The 11,861-nt window shown below is 32.0% G+C and overlaps 1 protein-coding gene across 1 annotated transcript in view; it reads right to left on the bottom strand.

Moving 5' to 3' along the window:
* LOC110428451 (plant/protein (DUF810)) overlaps nucleotides 1-9,070 on the bottom strand; it is a 22,514-nt gene extending 13,444 nt beyond the window's left edge. The window contains exons 1-14 of the mRNA XM_021444283.2: nucleotides 8,784-9,070; nucleotides 8,579-8,614; nucleotides 8,244-8,419; nucleotides 8,073-8,137; nucleotides 7,062-7,386; nucleotides 6,714-6,780; nucleotides 6,414-6,567; nucleotides 3,495-3,662; nucleotides 3,249-3,359; nucleotides 2,721-2,930; nucleotides 2,240-2,341; nucleotides 1,932-2,162; nucleotides 663-737; nucleotides 431-511 (exon numbers count right to left, since the gene is read on the bottom strand). Of these exons, the coding sequence (XP_021299958.1) occupies nucleotides 431-511; nucleotides 663-737; nucleotides 1,932-2,162; nucleotides 2,240-2,341; nucleotides 2,721-2,930; nucleotides 3,249-3,359; nucleotides 3,495-3,662; nucleotides 6,414-6,567; nucleotides 6,714-6,780; nucleotides 7,062-7,386; nucleotides 8,073-8,137; nucleotides 8,244-8,419; nucleotides 8,579-8,586 (1,773 nt within the window). The 5' untranslated portion in view covers nucleotides 8,587-8,614; nucleotides 8,784-9,070. The remainder of the gene's footprint in view (nucleotides 1-430; nucleotides 512-662; nucleotides 738-1,931; nucleotides 2,163-2,239; nucleotides 2,342-2,720; nucleotides 2,931-3,248; nucleotides 3,360-3,494; nucleotides 3,663-6,413; nucleotides 6,568-6,713; nucleotides 6,781-7,061; nucleotides 7,387-8,072; nucleotides 8,138-8,243; nucleotides 8,420-8,578; nucleotides 8,615-8,783) is intronic.
* Nucleotides 9,071-11,861: the final 2,791 nt, after the last annotated feature.

The following is an 11,861-nucleotide window of genomic DNA, read 5'->3' as shown; positions in this document are numbered from 1 at the left end:
TGGTTATTCCTCTCAACAGTAATTCAAACCTCCAATAGTTAGCCACTAACAATTTTTAAATCCAGTAGAAGCCATACTTTCACACTCCCTATGAGAGCTCTATGACTATGGTGTCTCTGAACTGAGCCAGGTAGACATGTCCCTATTGGCTAGAGCAAGCATACTCATTCTCTCATTGCCACAAAATAAGAACAAAATTCATCAAGGTTGAGCTATGATTCATATGATAGGAGTAGATTAGATGCAGACAAAAGGAACACTCCTATGAACCATATTGGATTTTAAGTTCTAAGTGGGCTGTAGTATATTTACCCTGGAATTTAACATATTTCCCAGAGTCTATACAGTTATCGTTGGCTCTCTTTGAGATCTTGATTATGACACAAAAGGAAAGTCAGAAAAACTACAAACAGTGAGCTAGAACACTTACCCTTGCAAATGAATTCTTAACTGAGGAAGATATATATAATTCTATCTGATCTCGATCTGAGACAGTGGAAGATTGCACTACCTGCAGCAAATATTGAAATGTAATTCTCAATACTAAACAGATAAAAGGAAACAACGCAATTTTAGAGATCTAGATAGCTGATGCAGGTTATCTTGGACACTATTCATATGCAGGAAAAATGTAAAAAGAAAAGAGTATGTGTACAACATACTATATCAGATTCTTCCAGAAGAAGTCTTCTGACAATCATTGCAACTGTTACTATATCCTGCATTACCACTGATCCCTACAAGTCAAATGATCAGGTATTATGATACTGACATACCCAAAAATTAAAAAATAAGGACAACAAAAAATCACTATAAAATTCAAAACAGACAGGTGATTAAAATACAAATTTCCAAATTGTTCAGATAAAGATACATTATGAAGCAAGAAACTGACCCAGAGTCACAATAGCTTCGCAAACAAATGCAAGTGGATTGTTTATATCTATTTATGTTTCTATGGGTGAATGACGATTCAGATGTTGTGATGTGCGTGTGCATGTCTCCAAGTGCACACATACATGTATATATGCATATGCATTCGAATAGGCAAAAACAAGGAATTCGCTAATTTGCAAAAAGGTAGAACTTGTTTAAACTTTCAACACTAACAGCAAAATCTTGCATTTTAGATTAAAAAGGAATATGAACTTTATCATGAACAACCTCAACTTTTGAGTGTTTCTCATACCTTGTATCATTTCATATCATATTAATTCATGACATACATAAAACAATTTCTTAAACTAATGTATTTGCATATGCATAAAAGATATAATGCAGGGGCAGATTTACAAACCAATGGCTGTTGAGCTAAATGAAAACTGTCAAATGGTTGTCCCTCCGTATTTACCATTAAGCCTAAGGTCCAAAGTAGCAGCCAAAGTTGCGAAATAGATTATACAAAGTCCTTATACACAAAGTTCCTTTAGTTCCCCATTAAAAACATGCTAAACAATTAAATAGCTTTAGTTGATTTTAAACAAGTTTATAAGGTGGCTACTCCCGACTAGGCAATTTAAACACAACATATTATTAGAAACAAACAAAATTAAGTTAAAGAACATAGCTGAGTTTTACCTGCAGTAATAAACATTAAATTCAAATTATAGATCATAGTGCAATCAATCTATTAGCATACATTTCAGTAATATATTGTCAAAATTTTGGATCCAATGTAAGTTTCACATGTGCTCAAAGTATAAAAAAATCAGAAAGAAACTGTGAATGGCAACATGAAGTTGCAAAAAAGAGTATCAGAAGGAACAAAAATTTATGACAAGCATTTAGAAAGGTTTAAAGTATAAAAATTGCATCACAGCATAAATAACAGATACACAGAACAAGCATTAACAAGAATATTTATTATGAAGGACACAATCAATCTAAATCACATTCTTATCTAGCAGTATTGCTATCATCATTAACCAAACCTCAGCAAAGTTCAAGTGGTAGTCTCCTAGTTGCTTATCGGCCCATTTCTGGATGGGTGATAAGAAGGATTGTAGGAAAGAAACATCACGAGAGCCCTCTTCGCCATCCACTCTGACATGCAAGCTTTTTAAGTGTAACCTCTCTTGTGGGCCCCGTTGTTCTTTCAATGGTATTTTCTTCAACTGATCAATGGCATGTCGCAAAATTCCTTGCTCACTCGTGATAACATGCTGTGACCAAAAAATCATATAACACCATATCATCAGAAATTCTAATGCATGGGAAGAAATAAGCCAATCAGTGGTACCTGACGAAATAAAATCCATGCATAGCAAGTGTAGTGGATGGTCTCTGTTATTCCCAAAACACGCCAGGTTGACTTTAAGAGCTCAAGAATTTCTTCCACTTCCTACAGAAAAAATAGGCTTCGGTTAGTTCCACTAAGAACAGATTTTAGCTGCAACAAATTATCTTATCATTTTTCAAAGTAAAACTTTGAATCAAGATCTTTCTTTTTTTAAAATCCTTACAGGATAGGTATGTTAGTTATGTATCCTACAGATTAAAAAGCTCCTGCCAAATGCTAAAACTTTTGTACAAGTTGATAATGTAAAAAATTAGATCAAAAAAACCAAAGGTGGAGAGCAACAACACACCAGAGCTTCATTAATCATTTACCTTAATTTCAAAATGAATAAACAAAAACATACAAGAAATTTGACATTTTCAACACCTAGTGGCTTCTTTGGTGTCATGTGAAAATAATTGATAACAAATCAAGCACCAACCTCGGTCAGCTTTCCCTCATCTAAAACATCAAACACACTGAGAAGCAGTTTCTCATAAAGTCTGACATTCAGATGATAACCATCTGCCCAGTGGCATACTTCTCCAGTTAAGTCACCCCGAGCTGGCCTCTCAGCAAGAGGTATGGCAATCTCTCTAAGAGATCTTAAACTTTCTGTTCTTTGGACTTCACCCGCAGAAGGTGGAAAAGCCTAACATCAAAAGGACAAATAAAATTCAAACCAAGATGATAATGAACACAAGAAAATGTAAATGGAATTGCAAAATATGAGATGCAAGCTAAATCAAAATAACATAAAACTGAAATACAATTAACCACCGACACAGTAGAGCTATTATATACAGTAGCTTTGCAAAAATAATGTCCGGGACAGGATAATTACATTAAAATCACCAATGAAACCAATACTAAATCAGGTGAAATCAGTCAACTATATCATGATGCCACCTGATGTCACAATAGACAGCGTAATAAACCATATCAATGTTGGAGTCAACCACAAAGTTACCTCAGATTCCTCAATCTTAGCCAAAAGAATCCTAAACTCACTGGCCTTGCACCCAGATTCCCCAAATCCAACAGCAGGGTGATTAACAAGCCCCTCCGCCAACATGTTCAACTACAACGTCAAAAGTATAAAAAATTATTTCCCTAATATAGATTCATACCAACAACATTCCAATTTCACATAGGAAGAAAGCTTACAAGAACAAGAGGGGGAAAAAGAAAAAGACACAAAAAGGATAGTATTTACCTGCCTTTTTTGCCACCTTATATATGCTTTCTTGTCAGAAAATTCTGTGCGTGAAATACAAGATAATAATTCCAGAGGAATCAGTAGTGCATCCATTCTTTTCCCAACTTTCCCTGAAAGAGCATTAAGCAATCCTTGTCTTGTCCTAATATCCATTGCCTCAGAAATCTGTATCCATCGATATTAAAAAGAAATAACTATCACACCAAAGAATCAAAGAATTATAATCTACAAATTGTGCAACTTAACCTTACATGCACGTTAGCATAAGATAAAGTAATTGCAGAAGCATTTGTGTAATTCAATGAGAGAACTATCTAGAAAAACAACTTGCAAGTAGCACATATCAGAAAAATCATCTTTGAGCACAAAAGAGAGCATGCATTTCACAGCAGGTCAAACAAGGCAACCGACAAATGTGCCCTAGGAAATCATCTACTGAAAACACTAGCATGAGAAGATACAAGTCTCATGCTGCTAAGAAATTGTGTACTTAGAAGATTTTATTAATATTGCATACTGAATTTCTCAAAGGGGACCCTTTGATCCCATTCCAAGAGTAAACACACCGGTAATGATCCTAGTCTTGTACTTTTGAAAGTTTAAGTAGCCCACATTCCATTGAATCTTGAAACATGAAAGGTCAAGGGCTTAAACAATGACTTAGGGAGGAAAAAATTATTGTAATGCAAAAGAAAGGTATTCTGCCTTAAAGCACATTACAAAGTTTTAATAGGATCTAATGCTTCATAAAAAAATTGGCATGCTTCTATTGCATGCCCCCCTCCCACCTTCCTCTTCCTCTAACCCCTCAAAAAATAGGACCATTGAAAATTTTTAATAAAATAAGAAAAATACAAACAGAAAGGAAGGAAGGAAGGAAGTAGAATACAGGGAGAGTTAATTGGTTCTCTCCCCCCACCACCACCCCAAAGAAAATGTCAAAACTTCTAAACAAAATATTTTGAGTCAAAGAACATTGTTGTTGAATGCATAAGGGATTTTCTCTACAGCGTACCCTGTTAAACAGCTAAAAAACCTAGAAAACAGACAACACCTGGCAGCAAAAGCTAATTATCAAGTGTGACACGCCTCAAGGTAACTTTAGGCAGATTTAATTCCCAAAAGCTCTGGGAGTACATAAATATTGCTTTCAAGGTCAATCCAAATACACAGCATCGACCACCTCTACAATGGTTCATATGCTTGAAAGCCCCTATATATGCAGTATAGTACCTGAAAAACACCAGAAAACATAGTCACTTCTTTAACACTATGGCTCAATTTTATTTTTGGGAAAAAATCAGAATCTTATTTGGGTCACTCATCAACTGTTGTTTACATGATATTCTACAAGAGCGAGTGACATTCACACCAAAGGAACTAGTTTGTTTCTCCTAATTTCAAAGCCAACTGATTCAGGCCAGCCATGAAATTTCTCACGCAAAGAGCTGCCCAGAAAATATGTAGATAAGAGTTTGGCTCAAAGATCTTTTCCTTTTGAGAAATAGGCTAAAGAGTAAAATATACCACTGGTCCTTAAAATATTTCCAAATCTCATTGAACAACCAAAGCATCAGTTTGAGAAATTAAGCCATCAAACTCCCAAAATTGTGCAATGAAGTGATTTAAAAATATTTTTGTTCAATTAGTTATTGCCTTGTTGGTAATAGACGCTACATTTGTAGGATAAGCTATTAATTAATTAGCTGAAACTATTACAGTTACTTGAAGACGGTACACTAATTATAAAGGATTATAGCTGCTACTGCACTGAAGGTTCAATAGTTCTTTCTAAACTTAAAACTTTCAATGATTAAACAAGACTTGAGGAAACATAAGGATTAACAATGTACTTTTCCTGCAAATGAATTTTTCTAAACAATGGCAAGTCGAAAAAGCAATTTGACCCTAGCATAGGATGTGCATATAAAAGTGTCAAAAATGGAATGAAAAAAATTTTTCCACCTCAATATCTTCAACTTTCACTTATGAAGAGAATACCTTTTATCCCAGGTAGATAATGCCTACTTGATGAAATGAACAGCTTTGTGCTCAATACTCAGGCAAAGTTTTGATTTAGGGTAACTAAAGCATTAATTGTTAAGTCCAGATTACACTTTGAACTTGTATACCTAAACTCCAAACACTTGCCATTTTCTTTTTTTCTTTTTTTTTTTGGCTTTGGACTAATATACTTGAACTCCACCTACTTGACCTGAAATTTTTTTTCCTTATGTTATTGAAAGTATCTTGAATAGTATGCATCCTTACATATTCTAGATTCATTTGTAACTTTTCTAGCAAGTAAACAAGCATGAACAAATGACACTTTTCTTAATTTCAAGCATTATTCTAATTATACTTATGATCAGAGTAATCAATTTCTTGATGCTACTCTCTTACACTTTTATTTGTGGACACCATATATAAGAAAAGGACATATGCATGTACACGTGTCTCTTACGAAAATGCAAAAATCAAAGTAATGATAAACAGCAGGATTATATGGAAATTAAACTGTCACTTCAAAATTTTACCACGATAGCACCTGCCTCATTTCCATGATGGAAAACAAAATACATGGCCTTCACCAATACCACTTCACAAACCGGAAGATGTTTCTATGTGAACTAGTTCAGTTTTGCTTTCATAGACAACTAAGCAAAATTCTGATATGTAATTTCTTCACTGTAATAATCACTTAAAATTTTCTGCAATTGGGGTAAATAAAGGTTTACAGTTGTCATTGATTCTTCTACTTTTGAACTGCTTTACACATCATAACTTCATATTAAATCATTGAACTATACTCATGCATCTCTCTAATGACAGCTCGAGAACTCTGTAAAGGAGATACTAACATAAAAGAAATATTAACCAAATGCATCCATGAGCAATGAATCAGGTTTCAAATACCTCCATCTGGACACGCATTGTTTCCAATAAACCAACCAGTCCTGGTGCGTTTTGCGACTGCGACACAATATTCTCACTTCTACTTCGGCCAAGTTTCTTCATCAGCTTGGAACGTTTCTCTTTCTTCTTCTCTTTTGATGGTACAATGAGACCCCTGATTTAAAGGTGAATGTTGAAAAATGTGAACAAAGAGAAAAATATTAAAAAGAAGGTGAAAACATATTTAGGAATGCAATAGCACTGGGAAGCCACTCTTAGTATTAAACAAAATATCTGCAAGTCAAATACAGGGAAACCTACCCAGAAGCACCAGCACAAGCTAAAAGAATTTCGTAAGCCGTTTCACGAAGATCATCATCTGTTATACCTGAAATAACAAAATCCTCCAAATTTATAGACTGCCATTGCGTACTGGTTGATGAAATAACTCAAAATTGACACTAGATAAGAATGCCATCTTGATCATAATATTAAAAACCTCAATAACACTTCTCATTTAACATGGAATCCCCAACATTGAAATCATCACACAGTTGTAGAATATCATGATTTTAATATCTGAGGAGATCCACATCTAAAGGAAGTGACATCAATATGAATGCCCCAGAGGCTTGGCTGGGTCATGCATATTTTCTTAACCATCATTACCTGTAGCAAAAGAAGGCAACTTGAGCACAAGATCACCAACATCATTTGGATTCCGCCTTGAAATTTTAAGACTATTAACTTCCTCAAGATCATTATCATCCTCAAAATCTTCAATATCATCCACAGTTAACTCTTGAACTTGTTCAGAATCAAAAGACTCCGATCTTGATACAGTTGACACAACAGGAGATGGTGCAAAAACAGGAGCCGATGGTGTTGGTATGGGTACTGAAACAGGGATAGGTGGTGGTGCCCTTCTTGGAGGTGAACCTGAGGATTCAGTATTTGTAACCAAAAAAAATTCACCAGCAGAACCGGCACTATTCTGAAATAAGAAAAGAGATTAAGATGTTAAAAACATGACCAGAAGAAACAAAATGTATGAATGCAACATCTGCCTGACAATTTGCACTAAGATTTTATTCATATCCAACATCTTTATTTTTCCATGAAACCTTTGTTCATTTATTTACTTATATCTACGCACAACTTTGTCCATTTTATATGGGTCAACCCTACTTGCATATGAATATGACTTCCCATTTGTCATTGAAATATTAAATTGGGGAATAAACCAACCAACTAGTAGTGCAATGTATGCATGCCCTGGTCTCTGTCCACACCTGAGTTTCAATGAACATCTAGCCAATAGTTATATCTTTACACTTCAATACTATAAAGCAAATTCCAAGCAAAGGCTTCATCTAGTTGTTACTTTTGCAACTTACTTTTTCCCTATTTCCATTTTGCTTAAACAAATGACTAAAATGAAACAGCAATTCTAACATAATTATTATTTTATATAAAAATAAACTAATGTATTTTTTGTTACCCAAAAAATTACTACACACTTAAATTTTATAACTCCTCCAAAATATCACTTACTTATATAACCAAGCGTGTATCTTTTACTCTCCGCCTTTGAAAGCAAAAAAGAACAGCAAAAGCAACAACCAAACAGTACCAAAAATATTGCAATATATCATATATGCAGCACAAGTAGATTATTACCATTTGGGGTAACCCCGTGTGATCATGGTAATCCCTAATAGCTTCAGAGAGCTCCAGCATTCCACCTACATTTAAAACATAATTATCATAAAAAAAAGGAAGAAATCTCATATTAAATTGAGATATACTAATAATCTAACAGAAAGAGAAAGAAATTTTATTCCAAACAACCTTTCTTAATGCAACTTAGCACGTAATCAACACTAACTTGATCCAAATCCACATCATCAAGCGTAACAGCACCAGGAGGCATTACCACTTTCTTAATTAAGCTACCAGATAGTATGAAATCTAAAAGTATTTGTCTGTCACGCCGGTAACGCTGTAAAAGCTCCACAGCACTTTCCCTATTTTGCAACAAATATACAAATTTAAAAAATTTAAAAAAAAAACCTCAAAATCAACACCTTTTTCTTCGTAAAATGCGCTAAAATGTAAAATTGATTAAGAAATTTGAAATTTTTTAGATTATAATTCGAAAAATAAATAAGAAAAGGAGAACTTACTCTTCCATGGCTCTGCAACTACAGTCACTCCAGAATCTGAGAACAATGTAAAACTCCAATTTAGAGTAATCCAATAAAAAATAAAAGATGACCAGGTACTAGATCCCGGTAAATCAGCTTATCCTTCAGTAAAGGAGATGAAACTAAGCAAGAATTCAAAAATGTGGGAAAATGAAAGAGCAAATCGAGAAAGAAAATTGATTACTTGAGAACGAAATGCGAAGAAACTTGAAGAGATCTGGAAAGAGTCAATGCGAAGACTTCTGAGAGAAGTCAAAAATGGAGAAAAATGAAGAGTTGAATTGCATTTGAAATGGTCTGGGTACGGGGAGACTGTTGATTCCTTAAGGAGCGAAGCAAATCCTTTTTCTTTGTTTTGGTGGAGCGAAAGGTGAGGAAGTAAATCTGAGTGAACCAATTTGCTCGCCTTTCCCGACGTTCGCAGGTGGTATGGGATGAAAGATCGAAAATGACCTTCGAATTCTTTTTTAAATTATATTGCTAGATGTCGGAGGAGCAGCGCCGCCGCTGATGGATATGTTTGTACGTGAGAGTATATTTTCCGTAAATGAAAAATTTTTTATCAAAATTTAAAAAAGATAAAATATCTAAAAAAATATTTAAATTATTCAAAACATTTTAATTAATTTTTTTGTTACATTTAATCATATCTTTATATTTTTAATATACTCTCATACTTATAATTAATAATTAATTAATTATGATTAATGTAATATATCAGTATATCACATTATATATTGATATGATATAATAATATGACCATGTAACATTTTTACTATTCATATTAATATTATGTAAATATAAAATGACAAGTGAAAATTATTCAACCATAAATAATAAAAATTTATTTAATTTAAAATAAACATATAAAACTTTTAATTGAACTGAAAAAAAAGAATAAGAATTTATTTTAATCTTATTGAATTATTCAAAAAATTTTAAAAGAAGTATGTCAATTAAAAATAAATTATATGATTTGAAAATTCTTTAATTTTATTTTTTTAATTTTAATTTTAAATAAAAAAGTCAATAAAAATAAATGGTATAATAAAATGGGGGAATATATTTTTTTCATAACATTAGTATTTTCTGGTACAAGACAAACACAAAAAATTTTTTGTTTTTCTTTTTGTATATAGAACTAAGTCAATGAAGGAATTCAACTTTATAACTCAAATTTCTTAAAAGGATATAACAATTGTTATGGTATGAAATTTTTTGGTATATGAATTTTTTTTTGAAAGAAATCACATGAAAATTTTGTCAAAAATTAGTTTTGGATTTCAATTTTGGAAGTTATTTTACCCAACATAATATATATATTTTTATCTCATGATTCCTTATAATTATATAAGAAAGTTGCGTAATGAAATGTGTAAAATATTAATAAAATTCACACATAATTAAACTTAACTATTAGATAGCATAATTAAAATTCATAAATAATTAAACTCTACCTTAAGATATGGGTTTGTTGACCAATATAAGTTACTTTTTATTTTGAAAAAATGTGAAAACAGTAAATACACTATAGCGCCCTAGCTACACTTCGGGAAAATATCATAAAAAATATAGATTATATTGTAGTGAACTTAAATTTGGTACTTTCAAAAGAATTTGTGGGGAAAACTATTTTGTATTAGTCACATACATAAATGTATGGTTTTTGTTGGTAGAGAATAAGATAAACTAGTATCAATTGTCGATAGTTATTTACTTTGGTTTCAACCACCGGAAAGCTGCTCCTAAATATATAGTTTTCAAATAGTACTTATCCAGACAAGATAGTAATCCAGTTAAACATGCAGTAATTTTTTATTATTAAAAATATATTGTTCAAACAAAATGAATAACCATTTTGATTTAGAGGTTTGCTCTTCCTTTTTCTATATACATTTGTTCTCATTTCTTCGGTTTTTATTGTTGTGTTATATTGTATTAATCAACTACATGAATGTATGATTATTGTTGATAGGAAAAATGATAAACTGGTTTTAATTGAAGATAGTTATTTACTCTGGTTTAAATCATCGAAAACCTGCATCTACATATATGGTTATAAAACAATACATATCCAAAGAAGACAATAATCCTATAAAAAATCTAATAATTTGGTTTTCATTAAAATTATATTGTTCAAACAAAATGATCATTTTTTGTTATTTGCAGGTTTTCATTATTTATACATTACTTGTAAGATATGTTTTGACACACAAATTGCAAATAAAACCATATTTTTTGTTTATATTTACATGGAGAAAAACTCTTTTCTTAGTGTCATCATGTTCCCATTTAATTCTAAGAGCCTTTATGAAAGTAATATTCAAACTATTTTGAATATTCTATGATGTTACATTCACACATCTCAATGTATATTTGGAATCATATCGTTACTTAGTATTATTATAGGCTTTATGTATTGGAGAAGTATGGACCAAATCATATCACTATATGAATTTATTTTCTTCTTTTGAATAAACATCTCTATGTTTTATTTATAAGAAAATTTCATCGTTATATGAACAATTTTCATTCCATTTGATCAATTAATCATAAATATTAATTGATTAATATTCATTTTAATCAAACCCTATTGCAAGGAAAAATATAAAATGTGGGTAATGAAACAAAACATAATTATTCCAAAAAAAATTTCAAACATGAAACATTAAAACTTTAACATCTAAATGCCAAATATAAATGTTTCATTGGCTATCCACATGGCAATAATGTTTCAAAATATTTACTTAAATTATCCAACAACTCAAAACATAAATATAAATAGGAGTGCAACTATCCATATGTAGCATCAAATGCTTTATGCAGTCCATCGATGTGGTCACCTTCTCAACTAAGATCCTACTTATCTTTGTCTTTGGTCTTTGTAATATGTCATGCATATCACAACTAACATAAGGTATCATATACATTTATAACATAATGTAGTATATCCTAACAAATGGTACCTAAATTAAAAATTTCTACAAGCTCTTTTTTTCTAGCTAATAGTAGCCATGTACTCCTTGCAATTTCTCCTTTAATGCCCAACCTTGTTGCAATGATAGCAAATCCTTTTGTCCTTTTTGAACCCTCCCTTAAGCTTAATTGTCTTTTTAGCTTGGGACTCTACCTTCTTCCCTTTTTAGGCTTTCTTCTTCTGAGGCTTCTCTTAGGCCTTTAACAAAGAAACAACTAGTAAAGCTCTCTTATCCTTCTTAATGGACCTCTCTATTGTGTCCAAAAGATCCAAAAGTTTGCGAAA

This window comes from Theobroma umbraticum, unplaced genomic scaffold (assembly GCF_002168275.2).
Source record: "Theobroma umbraticum cultivar Fairchild unplaced genomic scaffold, ASM216827v3 scaffold_115.0, whole genome shotgun sequence".
Classification (NCBI taxonomy): Eukaryota; Viridiplantae; Streptophyta; class Magnoliopsida; order Malvales; family Malvaceae; genus Theobroma; species Theobroma umbraticum.
The sequence above is the reverse complement of the archived record's forward strand: the minus strand, read 5'-3'. Positions and strand labels throughout refer to the sequence as shown.